At 39.3% G+C, this 21,056-nt stretch overlaps 1 protein-coding gene across 1 annotated transcript in view; it reads right to left on the reverse strand.

The window, feature by feature from the left end:
- snd1 (staphylococcal nuclease and tudor domain containing protein 1) overlaps window positions 1-21,056 on the reverse strand; it is a 387,013-nt gene that overhangs the window by 291,675 nt on the left and 74,282 nt on the right. Inside the window, exon 11 of the mRNA NM_203852.1 lies at window positions 3,252-3,341. Within this exon, the coding sequence (NP_989183.2) occupies window positions 3,252-3,341 (90 nt within the window). The remainder of the gene's footprint in view (window positions 1-3,251; window positions 3,342-21,056) is intronic.

The raw sequence follows: 21,056 nt of genomic DNA on the forward strand, positions 1-21,056 counted from the left end.
TATGACCAACAATCAAAAATACATTTTTACACAATTGCTGAAACGTTACATAATTAAGGAACAGTCCATTCTGGTACGAAAATTACTAAAGAAAAGTTGCTGCTACTTAAAGAAATTGTAGCACTTTTTCTTGTAAAACACATGTTGCAGTGGCAATCCTCAGCCCTTTACATCTCCCATGATTCCACCAACATCCAAATTGTAGCCAATATGCCTCTATTTATTTAAGTACTACATGCATACACAGATCAATTACATTTTTACAATATCCTAAACAAGAAGGACAAAATGCAATAAATAATGACGTACCACATACAAAAAAAGTGCCCAGCCCCATGCAATTGAAGTATATCATATGAACAGAATTCCTTGTGTAATTGTTATTGGGGAAAAATTAAAAAACATGCAATTACTTTCTATACACACAAAAGCATTAAATTCAATACCTTTGGCGGTGCTGTCCAACTGGCAGCCCACGGCCCCCTCTGTGTGGCAGCCAATCGGTCAGGCTGTTGTGACCTTTGTGTAAACTTTAAATGGTATCAGTACAGAGATTTGTTCACGCCTCAGATTCATTTGTTTAAACCATGTACCGTTTACACCTTTTAACCCCAGCATTGCCCCCCCCCCCCCAAGCACTGTTCACACCTCAGGTTCAGACTGTAAGCCAGCAATGTATCAATGTATGTACTGTCTGCCCTATGCTGCCTGTGTATGGCCCACACAGGCAGGGTAGGGCAGGCAGAGTATGGACCACACAGGCAGCATAGGGAAGGCAGAGTGCTGCCTTACTGTGTGTGCCATACTCTGCCCGCCCTACGTTGCCTGTGTTGGCCATACTCTGCCCGCCCTACGTTGCCTGTGTGGGCCATACTCTGCCTGCTCTAAGTTGCCTGTGTGGGCCACACTCTGCCTGCCCTAGCCTGCCTGCATGGGCCATACTCTGCCTGCCCTAGCCAGCCTGCGTGGGCCATACTCTGCCTGCCCTAGCCAGCCTGCGTGGGCCATACTCTGCCTGCCCTAGCCAGCCTGCGTGGGCCATACTCTGCCTGCCCTAGCCAGCCTGCGTGGGCCATACTCTGCCTGCCCTATGCTGCCCATGGGAGGTGAACCTGGCAGGGGGTTTGTTCTTGGAGTTTGTTAGCATTTTGAAATAGTCATTATATGGTCCCTAAGGTATGTAATTAAATGCTGGGGGTTGCTGTGCTATCCACAGGGAAGGCATATGGATTTAAGGGTATTAATATGACATGATTTAATTCTTTCACATATAAATGAAGGGTGATATCCCTAAGGTAAGCACCAACCATTTGAGTTTCTGCTGCACTACAACCAATAATGTGGGCATGGTCTTAAAAGCTCGTGTGATAACATGGGTGTGGTTTGAAGTGGGTGCAGTTTAAAAAGGGGAGTGGTCAAAACTGGCTCCCATTATCGGCCTTGCAGTATGTAGGCTAGAAAAATTCCAGTCCTCGGTACCACAGAAGTTGGACAGCTCTGCCTTTGGGATCCATGTAAGCAGGTAAAATATATTTTATTTGGATAGTGTAAATAGTTGTGCAATGTAAGTTCAGGCAGCAGGTCGCACCAATCTTTAAAACTGGCCTGCAGGGAAATTCCCTTCCAGGAGCCATAAAGGAAGCACAGGAGCTCAAACAGGCAGGACTGAGTGAACCAAGGGTTGGACAATTGACATCTTAGGACTTATATGGAGCTCCTGTGATTGTGCAATTTGCTTCTCTTTGCACATAAGGACAATTAAAAAAACAACACAAGGAGTAGAGTAAAGAGTAAGCCCTGGCAGGCGGTAAGAACAAGGTTACACTGCACCCCTTGGAACTTCCATGTCTGAATGACATGTGAGCTAGAGGTTATCTAAGGGGCTCTCTGTTATGGCCAGCAAAGGGTAAATGACAGATATGCACGCCTCATTATTCTTAAGTGACTGCAAACAACAAAATCTACAAAAGGCTGCTTAAAAAAAAAAATCAGTTGTAGATTTGCATTCATCTAGTCAGTTTTGCAAGTGCCCCTTATGCATACAGTGGTACTTAAGTGGCATTAGTTCTGCCATTTACCAGCATCAACTTTACTTTCTCCACCAATACCATAATAAAACATTTAAGAGAACATTTTATACCTACTCCAATACTTTAATAAAATGTATATTAAAGAATAATCTCTGCTTGTTTTTTATGTGAATAAAACTTTCTCTTAAAGTCCATTTTACAACTATATTATATATATATATATATATATATATATATATATATATATATATATATATATATATATATATATATATATATATAAATAAGTGTATAGAATATACATGGAAACCAAACCTGACTGCCATTAGGTACTGAGATGAGATCCTCAGACCCTTTGTAGTGTGTGTGTGGCCTCCACTACAACACCTGGGCATGCTCCTGATGAGGTCGCGGATGGTCTCCTGAGGGATCTCCTCCCAGACCTGGACTAAAGCATCCAGTGGCGCCAGTGGCGAATTTGACAATCTTGGTGTTCTCTGGCAAATGCCTAACGCCCTCCATGGTGTTGGGCCCTAAGCACAACCCCCACCTGTGGATGCCGGGCCCTCATACCACCCTCATGGAGTCAGTTTCTGACTGTATGAGCAGGCACGTACATTTGTGCAGGGCTCTAGCAGTGCTTCTCCTGTTCCATTATGCACAAAGGAAGAGGTAGCGGTCCTGCTGCGGGATTGTTGCCCTCCTACGGCCTCCTCCACGTCTCCTGGTAGCGCCTCCATGCTCTGGACACTACGCTGACAGACACAGCAAACCACCTTGCCCCAGCTCGCATTGATGTGCCATCCTGGATGAGCTGCACTACCTGAGCCATTTGTGTGGGTGCATGGCCAGGCGTTGTAGGGAGTTCATACAGGCACGTGGCCACACACACTACTGAGCCTCATTTTGACATGTTAAGGACATTACATCAAAGCTGGATCAGCCTGTAGTGTTTTTTTCCACTTTAATTTTGAGTGTGACTCCAAATCCAGACCTCCATGGGTTGATAAATTTGATTTCCATTGATAATGTGTGTGTGATTTTGTTGTCAGCACATTCAACTATGAAAAGAGCGAAGTATTTAATAAGAATATTTCATTCATTCAGATCTAGGATGTCTGATTTTTGTGTTCCCTTTATATATTTATTCAGAAACTATGATAGTTGACTGGTTTGATGTATATAAAATTACCAATTGTAAATCTGTTTGATACAACGTACCTTTTTCCCAATAAGCTTCTTCCGGAGAAACTCCCTTGCCTCAAACATGTATGGGATGTCATAAAGAGGACGAAGCTTCTTGTTCTTATCCTGCCAAGAAAAACATATTCAAGGATTACTTAAGTAAAAACCCATCAGTGATAAACACTACAGCTCCAATCAAACTACGAGAACAAGGCCTCCAGAGATTTGCAGCTCCCCAGTTAAACTGCCCTTATAGTTTGTGAAACATTATTCATGAGCAGAAAGTACACACCATGCAGACTGGGACATTTTTTCAAGTTTATTGATTTGATATGCTGAAATTTTTATTGCACTAATAAAATGCTGAGTGAGTTACCGTGGATGATGTTTATTTGTAAGACATATGCATAGTTATATATCAACTTTCCTGCCCAAAGCATTCTAATAAGAATCACCACTTGCAGAACAATTACAGCCATACAAGACAGCTAGTTATAAGAGTCATATAAAAATATAATAAACTAAACCTGCTGACCTGACAACAATTATGGTGGTATCTCCCTTCGCAACACACTCTAGTTGCCTAAACTAGTAATTCAGTGCCACACAAAACTCCCTATTACTAAATATCCAGAAAATGCAGCTTCTATTCTTACTGTGAATAAAAAAACAACATGTCAGTGTGGCTGGGATGCTTTCAAATTTAGCAATAAGCCTGCAGATCACCTGGTACTAAATGAACTTGCATATAAGTAGATCATCCAAATCATATAGCCATGTTCCCTCTGCACGATGTATAATTTAGACAAAGAACAGTTTCCATGCCAACTGTTGCCCAAGTTTCAGACAATGAAACAAGCAGTTGGTTTATGATTTGAGAGGTTTCAGACCAAAACTAAAATTAACATCGATAAAAGAGAAGTGTTGAAAAGTCACTAATAAATGCCTTTACAGTACCACATATTAACAGCAACAAAAAAGGTGCTAATAAAATATTAGTATATAGCTTCTGCTTAACAGTGCACAGGTAACCCTAAATTAGAAAAAGAACGGGTAAACCACCGTAATTGAAGCAACATTAACATTTTTCTCTGCATGTTTATTAGCCCTACAAGGTGAAACTTGTTAAAGTTCACCGGTCTTTTTCATTAGACAACCAAATTTGGTGTCTAATGAAAAAGACCGGTAAGACACCAGCTATTGCATTTGGCAGCAATTTTTTGATACACTTTGAAAAAGTGTGCATGCCTTTGCTATTACGATACTTTGAATATGGAAGGAATTTATTACTCTTTGTGGAAAAGTGCAGGCCATGTCACAAAGGTAACTGCAACTACTAATGCTTATATGTAATATATTTCCTGGTATTTGTATACTGCTGAAATTTCCACAATTCTTTACATAGATAGATACATCACTCACATCAGTCCCTGTACCACTGGAGCTTACAATCTAAGGTCCATATAACATTCACAGTAGGAGCTAATAAACCTGTCTGTATAGTTTTGGAGTGTGGGAGGAAAACCACAGACACAGGGAGAGCATACAAACTCCTTGCAGATAGTGCCCTGGCTGGAATTAAACTCAGGACCCCAGGTGATGCCCACTGAGCCACATTTTATTCAAGGCAGGCATATTAAGGTTATGGCCCCACAGAGCGTTGGCTCCGCTGCTCAGCCTGGCTTTTTGTTTTGGGGGGGTTGAGCCTAAAAGAAGCAGATCTGCATCTGTGCGCCGCCTTCTTTAGCATTTTTGGTCTGACCGCCTATCTACTATGTGTGCCTGCAAGCAATCGGATGCTGGGCAGATCAATGGAGCTATGTACAGGTACAGATCCACTTTTTTCAGGGTGGAAACACTAGGCTAAGAGCAGCGGAGCCAACGCACCATGGGGCCTTACACCCAATCCTTTCCAGTAAGTGAAAGCTTGATGTGATTTTACCTTCCAGAATGATGAATAAATAAAAACCACAACAGATTTAAAGATAGAGACAAAGCCTGCAGGACATTTCCTATTCAGAGTAAACAAACTCTTTGAAAGAGAACGAGATGATATCATTACATCAGTAAAAAACAGCATTACAAGCTGGCCAGATGCCAGTAGCACAAAGCAGCATCTCATGGAATTTAAAGGCAAGATTTTAATGTAATGTAAGTGTATTCTCTAGATCAACACTTAGAACCAGCCCCACAAATCCCACTTTTTTTTGTTTGCTTCTGACCGTCCTTAACATAGGGGTTTGTTCTGATTCCAACAAACTACAAGGCACAAAACAGACAAATAGAACCCCTGCAGGGAGACAAAAGCCTCAAATAATGTTTTCCTGACAAAAGGGACTGCATGAAATTTAATTAATCCTAAATAGTTGGAGTTTACATTTTAGAATTCTTTTGTAAGGGTTAATTTACATTGGTTTGGGAAATACACCATGAAGCGATACCTTGCTACTTTGTAAAAACTATTTATATACACACACATACAAATATACATATATACATACATACATATATATACACATATACATATATATACACATATACATATATATATTTTTTATACAACAGCAATAAAGATAAAGGACAAGGAAATCCTTAACATAAATATGACAAGGAAGGTTTTCATTCAACCAGGTCATGGTATATCTAGTACAGGTATGGGATGGGATCTCTTATCCGGAAACCAGTTATCCAGAAAGCTCCGAATTACGCAATGCCTGTCTCCCATAGACTCCATTTTAATCAAATAATTCAAAATTTTAAAACTGATTTTCTTTTTCTCTATAGTAATAAAACAGTACCATGTAACTGATCCCGACTAAGATATAAATAATCCTGATTGGATGCAACACAATCCCATAGGATTTAATTAATGTTTAATTGATTCTTTAGTAGACAAGGTATGGAGATCCAAATTATGGAAAGACCCCTTATCCGGAATACCCTTGGTCACAAGCATTCTGGATAACGGTTCCTATACCTGTATAAGTAAATCTAAAGCTATACTGGACTTGCTAAGTAATAATTGAAGATGTTTCACTGCTCATCTGAGCAGCTTCTTCAGTTCAACTGACTGGTCGTGATTAGTGAAACATCTTCAATGATTACTAATACTAGTAAATCCAGTTGCTTTAGCCTCACCATAAACGTTGGCCGTCTGACAGAATGCATAAAAAGCATACTGATATCCCTTACCCAGCATCTAAGTTCTACACAATATCCCCTGAAGCTCTCAAAGAAACTGGGCAGAGTATAGAAGGATGTCCCATACAGCGAGTAGTGCGATCAGGGCTAAGACCAAGACTGTGGTGCCTGCGCAGAACATCCAGTTTCTGTCTTTCAGCACACAGGAACACACTACAACCAATTAGATCTACAGCTTGACCACTAGGTGGCGCATGCACCCAAGAATCAAGTTCTGGGGGATAATATGAAGAATCAAGATGTCGCCTGCAATCTGAGAGCAAGGAGGATTTTCTTGGGCTCTTACATTTTAAAAGGAAGGAGATTTCAGGGAAATCTAAAGTAAAGTAACGATTAGCTTTACTAAGTAAAGTAGCGATTAGCAAGAGGCAAGGGTGGACTAGTGACAAAGTGCAGGTTTGGGGGCTTTCCTTGTTCTTTCATTGATAATGCAAAGCAGTAAAAACCACTAGACTCCATGTCAATTTTCTTTTCTCCAATTGTAGTTTTAAAGATAATGCCATTGTCACTACATAAATGTGATTTAAAGACATACAAAACATTTGTATCACATACAGATTAAAGCCTTGTAACTAGTGTATGAAGGTTAGTGTTACATATAAAATGGTCAGCATTTTTTTTACTATTATGTTAATGCTAGCAAGTCTGCATAAAATTATCCCTAATAGGATCTTCAAAACATTTTTCTTAATTTAGAAAACTGGCAACTGAAGGGGTAGCTTGTTCACACCAGCGCACTTTTAGCTGAAGAGACATTTTCTTAGCAAACACTTGCCTTGCTTTTAGTACAATACCCTAAGCAAAGGTTTGAGGAGTCATTAGTTGGAATGGGATGATATAGATGGCAACTGAAGTGGTTTTAAGGATCCACAATGCTCCCAGCCTCACATTGAAGATTAGTGTTGCCATATGTATGCTCTAGTCATTATGTCTTGGATAATGCTGCAGCTGGAGCAGAGCGCACAGTAATACAAATCTACACTACACTCATGCAGAGCTGTAAGCAAATGTGTTTCTTTGCACTTAAAAAGATTCACATACTGCTGGGGTGAACAATGGAGAATAAAATGTGCTGCCTCGATTTTTTATCTGCCAATATGATTTTGATGGCTTAAGATGTTCAAAGGTTTAGAAAATAGAAAGTTATCATTAGTAAATAGTAAAAAGTAAATAGTAAATAGTAATAGTAAAAAAGTAATAGTAAAAAAGTAATAGTAAAAAAATAGTAATAATAAATAATAATAAAGTATAAATAGTAATAAATAGTAAAAAAAAAGTAATAGTAAAAAGTAAATACAAGTTATCATTAAGGGAAATGGAAAGGTGCAATCACTGGGGGTGCCAAATGTTAGGCAGTGGCTGTAATTACTTACCCGATACCCCCAGGCCAGTGCCCATCCACAGAAAACTGCACCAGCTCAGAGTACCTGCAAGCAAACGATCCTCTTCCTCCTGTCTTCTTACTTTGTGATCCAGAGACCGACACATGCACAGTACAGTGAAAAAGCCGGCTTTACTCTACTGCAGACGGGTGAATTTTCTGCTAACAGGAACAGCAGCTCAGGGTAACAGGTAAGTGATTACAATAACTGGGGGGGTGCCTAATAATTTGGCACACCCCCAGTGATCATACCTTTCCTTCTACTTAAATATGTACTGATTTGCAGGTCAGAAAAACTCAACCCACACCTGACCCTAAACAATAAAACCTTAATTGACACCTGACCCCAACCCGCAAAAATGCTGCCACTGTAGGACCCACACCCAACCTATACCCACATCTTCCCACTCTGTATGCTGCCTCTGCATATGCCTCTGGTTCCAAGACAAGGAATCTTCAAAAGCAGGAGTGTACTTCCCCATTCTGACCCACACCAATGCTGAAACTCCAATGGTCACCCAAATTTCAACCAAAACCTGCAGATTGCAAGGGTTCTCGGGTCAGCCCACACATAACTAGTACTGAACCAAGAGCTATAATATCTGAAGTAGCTTAAAGTGCTATATTAAAATCCAAGCAATTCAGCAATTAGTGGAAAGATGGCAATCAATATCAGAGTACTACAAGATGGATAAAACTTCTGGTTATGACCAAAACACAAACTTTAGGATGCCCATAGATGACAATATGATACAGTTTAGTGTCTTAAATCTGGTCAGCAAATAGTGGTCCAGGGGGCATGTAGGAGGTATTAGCAAAGTGAGTGAAAGGCCTTTCAGAAACACTTAGAGACAACTGTCTGAACAAAAGATCAGTGCTATTATGGATAATCAAATTAGTCAATATATGACCATTCAGGCTCCATCAGTCTGACAAAGTCAAAGCTGGCACCTGTAGGTATATTCAAATACCCAATTTAAACAGTTGCAAAGTGGGAAAAACTTACAAAAACCAAGAATAATCTGATCACTGAGGTGGTAAAATAGCATTCACATGAGTGAGTTAGATTACGTTAATATAAGCTTCTTGCCTTTTGATTCAATGTTTGTTCAGGGCCCCTTAGAGTCACAGCCCACAGGGAGATTAGTCACACACAGTAGCCATTATTAACTGCGTGTGACTAACCTCCCCAAAATGCCTTTAATGGTGGTGGGATGGCATATGCAGCATTGCATTTTCTGAAACACGCAAAGTTTCCTGCACGAAAATTACTGCTGCTCTAAACCTGTATTTAATACAGAAAGAAAGCATGTTCATAGATAAGGGGCAAAACTAACATTAAAGGAACAGTAACACCAAAAAATGAAAGTGTTTTAAAGTAATTGAAACATAATGTACTGTGGCCCTGCCCTGGTAAAACTGGGGTGTTTGCTTCAGGAACACTACTATAGTTTATATAAATAAGCTGCTGTGTAGCCATGGGGGCAGCCATTCAAGCTGGAAAAAAGGAGAAAAGGCACAGGTTACATAGCAGATAACAGATAAGACCCCATTGTATTCTACAAGGTTTATCTGTTAGCTGCTATATAACCTGTGCCTTTTCTTCTTTTGAATGGCTGCCCCCATGGCTACACACCAGGGTTTATATAAATTCTAGTAATGTTTCTGAAGCAAACACAAAACTTTTACCAGTGCAGGGCAGCAGTACATTATAGTTTAATTTCTTTGAAATATATACATTTTTTGGCGTTACTGTACTTTAAGTGACTACCTAGTTACTGCAATCCCCATAAACACTTGAGTTAATTTTAAGTGAGCAGACTAAGCAGTACATGGGGCCCTTAATTCATCAGACCACCAGAAAATCTTAAACTGAATTTATTGACTTGACTAAACAAATGTTCCTGAAATTCAAGGATTAGAAAATGGAAACAAAGCACTGAAATTATGATTTCATAATGTTGCAATGCCTTATTGCTAGAGTATGCTGAAGTGTTGCTATGAATGCGCTTAAGCATTTCATCTTCCAAACTGCAGTCTATCTGAAATCCTTACATCCACTCTGTCCCTGGAAGTAATTAGAACTAATTATGTCACTATTTTAGCTCTCCATAGCATTAGCATCACACATGCTGTCTGACAGCCTTGCATGAACTTGGGCCACAGGGAAAACAGAACTGCAGACAAAGCAGCTTACCATAGCCTATTTTATAACAGAAGATGCACTTTTTGCTTCAGTCTGCAATTGTTTGAAGTCCTTTGGTAGCGTGCAGTGAACGCCTGATTTCTCAATGCTTACTGGCAAGTAAACAGAATTGCTATTTTCCAAAAGCTCTAATAATGGATTTATTGCATTTCTGCCACCAATAAGAACATTGCAGAACACATACATTGTTTTCTCTCTCTGAGAACAGGAAAATGATCTCCAGGGTATCTCTGCTTACTGCTTTGAGCAAAATAGAGGAAATATTTGCTTCATACATATGAAAACAATAGACACTCAATACATATAATTTATAAAGCACTTTTCTTGTGTATGTAAAATCATTCTTAGCAGCTAAGGCAGCAATCTGCACAAGTCCTAAATATGTTTTGGCAGCAGGAAAGATGTTGACTTATTGAAGACTTATACAAGATCTCCTCAAAGCGACCCATTATCCATACTGTAGCTGTCAGAAAACATATATGATTAGTATTTCGGTCTCTGGAGACAAATATGTATACCACTGTTCTGTCATTACAGCATAGCTTTACATTCTGTGTAATACCAAAGAATCCACTAAGTCACATCGCAGTTTAAAAAATGTTAGCCTTATCTCAATATATTAGGCTTGGAAACATTAGGAACACTATGCTTTATTGGTTAAGTATGTATATTAACAGCCTTATAAACCAGAGATCCATATGTACTGTATGGACCCAGCAAGCATTATTTGCTGCCATACTAGAGTATGTTTCTGCCCTTCCTTAAATAAGTGGACAGACAAGCAAAACGTGTGGCTTGCAGAGCTCCCTCGTACTAAAATTCTACATAATTTTCTATGATACCAGAGCAATCCGAACATCTTTCTATTGATCCATCATCCTTGTAAGCAGGACACATTTCTTACTGCGGCTATTTTTATTTCATGTGTGTTAAAGGAGAAGGAAAGGCTAATAAAGAGTAAATCTCAAGCTGCAGGCATACCTTCAGTTGTCTCAATAGTGCCCTTAAGTCTCCCCATACTTCTCCCGTTCAGATGATCACAAGCCAAACAGGGCTGTGTAAAGAAAGTTCCCATAATGCCTCACTCCTGCACCAAAAGCAAGACTGGTGTACATGCTCAGACTGAGTCAGCTTTCTGCTGATTGGCTCAGATCCACATTTCTAAGGGGGAAGAGAGTTCTTAGCATTCTTGAGGGAGGGGGGAGCAGGAGAGAGCAGAGAGCTGGGTGTCTCTGGTAGAGCAAAACAGACAACTAATCTTTAATTATCTATAATTAAGGAGATGTTGGTCACTGGTACAGGGGATGTCACGTGTAAGAATGCTCTGGTTAGCCATCAAGATTAAAAAGATAGAGCACATAAGTAGTAAGCCATGAAAACTAAACTGATCATTAACAGAAAACATACTGCAAGTATAAAATGGTGGATAGTTCTGAGCAGGCTAAACAGACACGGCATGGTTTGCAATTATAAATACACGTATAGGATCTGGAATGCTAGTGAAATGGTGTTTTCTAGATAAGGGATCTTTCTGTAATTTGGATCACAATAACTTAAAGGAGAAGGAAAGTCTAAAAACATGAGCTCAATAACTTAGCCTTAATACAGTCAAACATATTTCCTAAACTCACCATTCTGTTGCTTAATCTGGCTCTGACATGGAAAAGTCTTGTCATTAAATGCAGTACCTGCTGCTAGCCTCTGCAGCTCCCTGGTCTTACTGAACACAGATTGTCCCGGACAAAGACATGCGCACTGCACAGCAGAGAGCTCGGTTTTTTGGTTTTTTTTCTTTTCAAGATCTGCAGTTCCTGAAGAAATGCTTGACCCAGTTAGCCCCGCCCACTTCATTCTATTGTCCAATCGGAATGCTATCCCACATCCACCAGCCATCCCACAGTCCCACTATCCCACAGCCATTCCACACAAAACCAGTGTCAAACATAATTAAAAGTAAGATTATTTATTAAACATATAATTTCATATAGAACAATTTAAACCACTTACATCTCTAATAACACTGGGATCAGGAAGAAGCGCATGTGCATTAGAAGCAAGGAGAAAGGGGAAGTGACGTAAGCAATTTTAAAATGTCGGCGCCAAATAATAAAGACAGGAGATTCTTCTGCGGGATGGTGCGCCGATCCAGAGGCAGGGGGTAATTTGCCAATGCGGCGGTTCAGGAGGGGGGCTCATGCCCTAATCAAATATATCTTTATCAGTTTTTTACTTTCCTTCTCCTTTAAGTCTACTAAAAACCATATAAGGCTGAGGGCACACAGAGTTGGCTCCAATGCTCTCAGCATGTGTATTTTTCTCGGGGTGGGAGAAGTGGATCTGCTGCCTTCACCACAGAGAAGTGGAGGTCGGTGAAGACATGAAAGGAGGTATTTTTGGCCCAACCTTTACTCCACTGTGTGCCTGCATGCAAGCGGAAGCTGTACTTTTAAGTGCAGATCAACAGAGCCAGAGAAGAGAGCAAATTGGCTTCTCTCAGGCTGAGGGCACACCCTCTTCAGGCTAAGCATCAAATAAATGCAATGGGATTGTTTTGGCACCAACGTGGATTCAATGCAGCTTGGTTAACTTCAATTACAAGCTACTGTTTTATTATAGAAATGGAAATAAATTTTTTAAAATTGTAATAATTTGCTCAAAATTGACTCTAGGGGAGACAGCCTTTCTGTAATTTGGAGCTTTCCGGTAATGAGTTTCCAGATAAGGTTTCCCATATCTGTACCATGCAAATGTCCAGCAGCCAGGCTAGTATTTCCAAATTAAGACATGTGGTCCATCGTGTTATAGCATTCCTTAAAAGTATGCCGACATAACAGAAAAAAAAAAAAAAAAAATACAGTAATGCCCATGGCTGAGAGCATTCATCAAGCAGGCTTAACCTACACTGTTCATCAATAAAACGAGCCCACATTATTCCTAGGAGTGACTGCACAGCCTACCATTAATATGAGTCTGCCTGTCAGGAGAACTGCCAGCAAGCAGTAATATCTTGAAGAGCCTGGCAGGGCAGAGAGGTGATCTTGTTTTCTGGAGCTGTTCAGATACTGCTAATCTATACAGATATTAAACTGACAGCCTGCTGACTGACACACTTTGATAAACTACTTAAACGAAGGGACGATTTGAAGGAAGATCCCCCCTCAGACATATCAAAGGGCGCAAAATAATATCTCCTTACTTCTTGCAGCTTGGATCTTGTGCAGATATTTAGTGACACCCAGCCCCAGATGTGTGTAAGTTGCAAGTGCCTTAGAATAGGAACACGGGGGAAAGGGGGCAAGATATAAAGTAAGATGTCCTACTGTAGATGTAGTGCAGCTGCAAAGTAGCTGTAATATGCTTAATGCAGTTTAGAACAGTCAGTTTCAAGTATAAAAAGTTCTAAGACCAAAACCTTAGTCATTCTGTACTTGTCCCCTGCAGATTGCTGCAAGCCCTAGTACAGCTTGATATAGTTTATATATGAAGGTCATTTTTCCTTATAGAACAAACACGCCTTTTTCCTCACCATTATTACAGCATAACGCATGCCTGATTATTGCTAGACTGGAGAACAGAGACAGGCTATATGTCATAAGCTTAGATTACTCTAACAAACTAAAATCAATAGTAGAAAATAGTGCACAGGGTTAGCTACTAGTTTTATCAGTGCAATATTTATCCGCTCTACTGCTCTCCTATATTTTAAAAAGAAAAAAATATTTTTCATATTCAATTACTTTTTCACAAATTGACTTACTGACTATAGCATCTGAAATACATAAGTAATAAGGAAATAAAAACTGGAGCTTGTCAATGCGTTATTTCTGGTTTCTGAGGTCACCTATGATTGTAGCAAAGGTGGCAATATACTGCCAGATCGGCTTGTTTGGCGACCTTGTCACATGAGCAGATCTGGCCCTGATTTGGTCACTCATGCACTCATAATAAAACTGCACTGCATTCCCACCTCTTACAAATCCTTAGGGAAGGATTGCATGACCTAGCGACCACTGACAGAAAATCCCAATCCACACCTTATTTAGTTGACAAGACTTAGGGCAATGGCACAAGGGACATTGTCCAAAGTAATAGCCTGCCTGTCATTGCTACTTGCACTCTAAGCGGTAACGTTAGCACCAAAATTCTCACTTGAGTCATTATTTAGCTTTAAATGTATTAATTGTCAGTGATGACAGTAGAGAAAAAGGTTTCTTTGAGAAAAACAACTCACCAAAAAAAAAAAAAAACAAATTCAGGGGGGAAACTGAATAATAATCACTCTAAAACAACGTAAGGCTATGATACCAGAGTGGAATGTGTTATCTGCACACTGAATATTCTGTCTTCAGAGGTCACTGGATATCTTCAGCATGCAGCTCATGACAAAGTGTACACAAGCTGCCTGAGGGACACACATTGCCCTAGATGTCCACACATCAGAGCGTGACTGACAGCTACAGACAAATTAAGGGGGCCGAGGGGAGGGTGAATGTCCTCTAAGCATCTCTTTCTTCTCAGCCACGTGGGAAGGTGTTAACCATATGTCCACAGCCCAGACAATCTGTCCTGTATCTGAGCAGCGTTTGGGAATTTCAGAGTACAAGGAGGCACTATTTTCATTCCAGCTCATGATCATCCTCCTGTGGGGACATTTCTCTACATAAGGCCCTCTAATAACATTTTATGGTAAAAATCGAACCAGCAATGAATTTAAAATTCGACTTCGGTATTTTATGTTTACTTGTCTTATGAATTAGATGCAATCAGTTCTGTCTGGCTAAACAAACCGCTTTCAAATTATGAAACGGACTTTTGTAATTGCTACATGTACCTCGGCTACTAACTGGTTGTTTAGAGCCTACAGCAAGTACCATTTTAATGTAAGAGTCCCCTTCACATTATTTAAGAAAAAACTGCAATAATAAAAATAATTCAACACTTATCAACACTTAAGTTAATCTTCAGACTTGCTTATATCTGGATTGTGCTGATTGTAAATGTATTTTAGCATGGCACTTCAGATGTTAAGAAGCAAGAAAGAGCAGCTAGCAATTTGCAGTACAAAAAGTTATAGAAAACTAAGTGCAAGCTTTTTTTTTAGACACAAGAACAATTAAGGAATGACTTCATTTCACTCAGAGGTCCCATTTTTTCATGACTACACAACTGTGGTAGCCATTGTAAATGAGCCCTACAGATTAAACTACCTGGTTTAGTCAAGATTCTACCACTGTAAAGGTGGCCACACGGACCGATTTTTTACTTACAAACGACCGATTCCCGAACGATCCGATGGAATCGTTAAGTTATCGTATAGTTGGTTGTGTACCAACGATCGTCGGCCCACTAAACGAGCCGACATTATCGTCCCCAAAATCGATCGGCCAGGTTTAAAAATTTTGGTCGTTTAACGATAAAATCTGCCAGTTGGTGTGAGTGTCAGACATTTGTCTTTCAACGATTGTTCTCTGCGCATGTCACGATTGCCAGCAGCGGAAGTCAAAGACATTCGATCGTACGCAGATGTGCGATCGTACGTATTTTACGATAATGATGCGACGAAATCTTTCCCGAATTATCGTTGCCCGTGGATGGCATATCGTATGGGAACTCGATCGCCATACGATCGTTTGTCGATATAATCGTTCATCGCACAACGAGCGAAATCGCCTCGTGTATGGCCACCTTAAAACAGATCCATATAACATCATTGAATGCCAGATATGTTGCAGAAGGGCTGCCCGGGTCAAAACCTCCTGCCCTGTTTCCCTAATTAGGAAAACTGGGCATGACCCTTACATTGACGCCAATCGCCATGTCATATCCCCCCCCACATCATGGCCCCACCTCCTCACCCATGACATCATGTTGCCCAGAATTCTTAGGCTGCAGGGGTGACAACCCTAGTTTAGCGAAGCTGCGCATGAGAGCAGATGTGCAAATAACTGACCTGCCCTGTATGACTCTTGCCGCAGAGGAGATAGTTTCAGTACAATGTAGGTCTCTGAAATGGGGTTGAGAAAAAGCCCCAAATGAAGCTCTAAAATTGCAATTAGCCCCCACTCAATAATAAAATGAACATGGTATGTATGAGCTAGGAGTATAGCTAGCTTATATGCAATATGAATAGAAAAATTTCCAAGAAAAATATAGCTTTCAGCACAAGGTGAGTCAGTGCATTCACAGAATTTATAATAGTAACCACGACTAAAATATTTAAAATTATGAGTAAATGCTTTCTTAATCTGATAGTGTGTTCAAGGCTAAGCACAGCCCTCTGCCTTTTCTATGAATCAGTATTGTACGTAATTTGTATGTTGGATACACCCTTTTATTCGAAAGTGTGAATACGGTGGCATATAAATAAGTGTTAATACAAAGGCTTTGTACAATATAGTGTTCTAGTAAGCAATCTGATTTGGGCTTATCCAGCTTATGCAGGGGTATCTGAGGATATAATCATATGTTCTCATGCAAACTCTAGGTCAGGGGACCTAGAGCCTTGAGCCACATTCAAATGTAAAGGGTTGGGGAGCAAACAAGCATGAAAATATGTCCTGGTGGTGGCAACATAGGGCTGTTATTGGCTATGTGGTGGCCCTTGTGTGGACTGGGAGCCTACAGGAGGTACTGTTTGCAAGTACACCTGGTTTTATGCAACCAACATGTGATTCCAGGTCAGGAATACAAAAGTAAGTACTTGCTTTGAGGCCACTGGAAGCATCCAAGGGGCTGGTGAGCAACATGTTGCTCATGAGCCAATGGTTGGGGATCACTGCTGTAGGTATATGATTGTCTCCAGTAAGAACTAAAAAAAGTCACAGAAACCATTTGCACAGTGAAAGCAGGCATTTACCTTTATTTTAGTTTCTCACGCCCATAATTAATTTTGCACATTGCAGTTGCAGCATTGTACTTTGGAAATGTAATACCAGTAAAAACAAACATGGTATTTAGACAGTTGGATGTTAAAACGATGTATGGGTCGGCACGTTAAAGTTTCCTTCCTTCACTCAAAATAAGGCTTCTACATTGAAACCTCAGCATTGCACAGGAAAAACAGTAGACATGATCCAGATTAGGTATAAAATGTTAGAAATATACACAATTTTAGAGAAATAATTTTAAAGACAATTTGCTTCTTAAATATTATTCTTATCTTCAATACTTTTAAGCAACCAAAATCTAATTATGTGTTTGTAATATCCAGTAAACGGTAACATGAGAGATCTTATCTATACAGTAAATATGCTGAATTCCAAAATAGGGGGAGTTGAGAATCCTGCTTAGAAAATAAAGCTAAAATGCTCTGTATGAAATGCAAAGCTCTATCAAACAACATTATGCCTTTCTGTGATGATAGTCTTTAATCTTTCTCCCTGCATCTGTTCACACGAAAAACTCAATCTGCTTATTCACCTGCTCTAAGCCTCATGCCTTGGATCTCCAACCAAATCTATCTACTTTTTTATTGTATTAGAGGTTTTTGACATTTATATGGTAAAACTGACTTCCTGGATAAAATGGTCAAAATTTTTAACATTGTATTTATAGGTACAGAAGCCCAGCATTCAGCAGATCTGAAGAACTTAGAGAAGAGGAATTTGAGACAAACTATAAAGACATTAAGCTAATACCTATAGAAATTTTGTAATAAGGCTTCCAATCTACACTTACACAAAAAGTACCTTGTACAAAGATATAATTGATCTTTGTTGAAAGCTAAAAAATCCTATTGGGTTGATTTAAGGTTTAAATTATTTTAGTAGACTTGTTATAAAGTTCCAAGTTACAGAAAGTAACAGCTACTTGTTGTGGCTGCTAAAATAGACAATGCTGATCCTTTACTGATAATGGTCTCTAGATGTGTTTTAGCAGAGGCAATTTTCAGTATTTTTCTGGAATTTAATAGCTGTGACAAGTAGCTGCTACTATGTAGCTCCGTGTGTCTTCATCCTTAAAGGGAATCACAGACACCAGCCTGCAGGCAGCTCAAAAAAGAAGTTCACACTGCTCTTGCCTTTCCTCTTCTGATGCATTTGCACTTCATTTATCGGATTGGATGATCTGAATCTTGCCAGCTTAAGGTATCAAAGATATGCAGATAAAGCAGGAGAGGGAAAAGATGTGCAGTATAAGTTTAGTGTGAACTTCCTTTTTGGGCAGCCTGCAAGCTGGTGTCAGAGATCCCTTGCAAAGGGGGCAGAACACAGATTTTAGCAGCACTGATCCAAGGCTTATATGGTCTGTAGCTTCAAAACTAAAATTTTAAATAATGATAATTTACAAAAATGTTTATTCACACAGGGGTTGTTCAAATTATGACTATTGTCTAAAGGTGAACATCCCCTATAAAAAGAATCCAAAGTATCACTTAATTAGCTGTTTAAAGAGAAAAGCTGCTTGAAGGATATACCTAGTAAAGTAACAAAACAAATTTCTGCAGACTAGATAATGAGGATGGCACAATTTACCACCATCTACTAATAATGAAGAAGAAAAACAAACTCAACCTCTATTGCTTCCCTAACATTAGCAAAACCCAAGCCACTATTGCAAGCATTATCCTTACAGCTTCAGCTGGAGGCTACGCAGCATTGTATGCCCTTTATACTGCATAATGTAAAGTGATTACTGCTGTACTGATTAAAGTTAAGGAAATATAAACATAACCGGCTATTTTAGACACACTAAGACAACAGCATTAAAAACAGTAAACTGTAATAGATGGCTACAATTAGCATGGCAATTAAGTGACAGTCAGGTCTGTAGTGTTCTTATAGTTTCTGCTGTTTTGCCTGCAAAAAATCAAGCACATCATGGGAACTTTCATATGTTGTCAAACATACCTTAAATGTTTTATTAGGAAACATATTGCCATGTTTCTGTATTAGCAGTGCCTTCCTTTTTACACAAATCCTATACATGCTATGCTCTCTCCACTGGTTATATTTGAATTTTATTATACACCTAAATACACACTTAAAAGTGTACGTTGTCTTATAACTATGAATAAAAGTTCCTCATTTGTGTCTTTTTTAAAGCGGCTTCTATTAATGTTTCTCATGCAACACCACACTGTTGTGCAGTTTAACCCTGTAATGTGCCTGTAATGGTGAACATTAGAGCTGCTCTGCAATGACTGTCACTAAGAACAAAGTGACCACAATGGACACGTCTGTCAATTGTGAAGGAGAGCAGGGTGCACCCTGATACCTTAAGGGAAATTGTTCAAGTGTAATAAGGTTTCAGAATGAAGGAGAAATGAGAGGTTAGGCAGCAGCTGTCAAACCTCATTGCTTTTAGAGAAGGCACATCTGGCAGAGAGCTTCAGGGTGCTATGCCAGCAGAGCTAGGCTTAAATGTGGGTGCTGCTCTGAGCAAAACTGTCACAGGTCATGTTCACCAACTAAAACAGGATAAACAAGCCCGGCAGAATTTAAAATTTGGGGGTTAAAGGAATAAAATCATACCTATACGTAATTATTGAGTTAATTTTACAGAAAAGTGCAGATTTTTTATTGTGTTTTCCATGTACACTGATAATTTTGATATCACAAACATTATACAAAACATTATCACAAACATTATATACTATTATATTATATTAAACTAGAAAGCAGTGACCAAAAGTATTAGACTGTTTAGATAGTACAAGTTTAAATATGCCATCTAGCTACATTTCATATGTCTTGGCTGGTAGCAATTCCAGGGAATTCTATAGTACTGAAGGCACGAGTGATGCTCAGCAAGCACAGTTTCTTTAGAATTATGGTACTAGATACTAGGCTCTGCTGGTGTAAAAAACTGAATATTCATGTTTATGATAATGTAAACTTTTCATTTTTAAAAAATGAATGGTGTGTGTCACCTGAAAAAGAAAATCCATGACCAGTAAAAAATGCAACTGCCTTCAGAAGTATCTCGTTTATCTATAGGTCACTGGAAAATGCTAAACACTGTACATTAGCTGCCAGGGGCAAAGCTCCAGAACAATTAATACCAAAGCTAGCTCTAATGACCCATGATGGACATTTCCCCTACTAGCAGAATGTGCTCCTCTGAGAGAAAAGATTTAAGGACAATTTCACACAATCTTAATCTTTTTTTACTCTAAGCATCACTAACTGCCCTAGTCAAAGGGAATCAGTGAAAATAACAGTAACTTATTTAATATCAAAGCCAGTTCAACAAGACACATTTGTTTATTTTGTAAAGCTGCCAGACAAATGGAAGGTGGTGGCAAGGGGATGGGCCAGATTGGGATGATCTGATTATTTGGTCTGTGGGCCAACAAAGGACCTATGCAGACTCTTTGGGAAAGGACAGCATGATGGGCCCAAGCAGTCACTGAAGGGATATTTAAACCTGTGCAATAGATATCTGGCTGGTCGCCAATTAGGTCAGTTTTGGCCTATATATAATGTACTACTAAGCCACAACTATAGAGTACCCATACATGGCAATATTAGAAATCGTCAGTGAAGTAACCAGAATCTACAAGGTCAAGGTACAATCAAAATTGCATCGAATACAAAAGCTTACACCTGAGCTTGCAATCCCCTGAAGTCTAAACTGAAACAGTCAGCCAATTCCAAATGCTACCACAAAATACTCCAAACAATGACACATTTATATTAAAACAAAGTTTAACCCTTATTTCTGTAGTTTTTCCATCTGCAGGAAAAAACAGACTACCAAAGAATGAGGTAGAGCAGGGTTTTGAGGTGCCTAACCTTTGGCTTTATGTTCAAATCCAAGCAGGCTTCACTTTAGATGTGGACAATCATTCAATGCAAATAACAAAATGACTACCAGTACCTACTGCTAATTAAACCTATCATGTTTAACAGTCAGCTTGTTCTACATTTTGGTTGGTGGCTTAAAATATGGTTTCCAGATATAAATTTAAACATGAAAAGGCAAGATAGTAGTGCCTTACAACTTTGATAGTTTATATACACATAACTAGCATCCAATACACATAAGCAAGTACAAAGGACAAGAAGTAAACAGTTTTCTAAGAACTTCACAGAGCAAGGCCATAATGTGC

The sequence above is a fragment of the Xenopus tropicalis genome, chromosome 3 (assembly GCF_000004195.4).
Source record: "Xenopus tropicalis strain Nigerian chromosome 3, UCB_Xtro_10.0, whole genome shotgun sequence".
NCBI classification, from domain to species: domain Eukaryota; kingdom Metazoa; phylum Chordata; class Amphibia; order Anura; family Pipidae; genus Xenopus; species Xenopus tropicalis.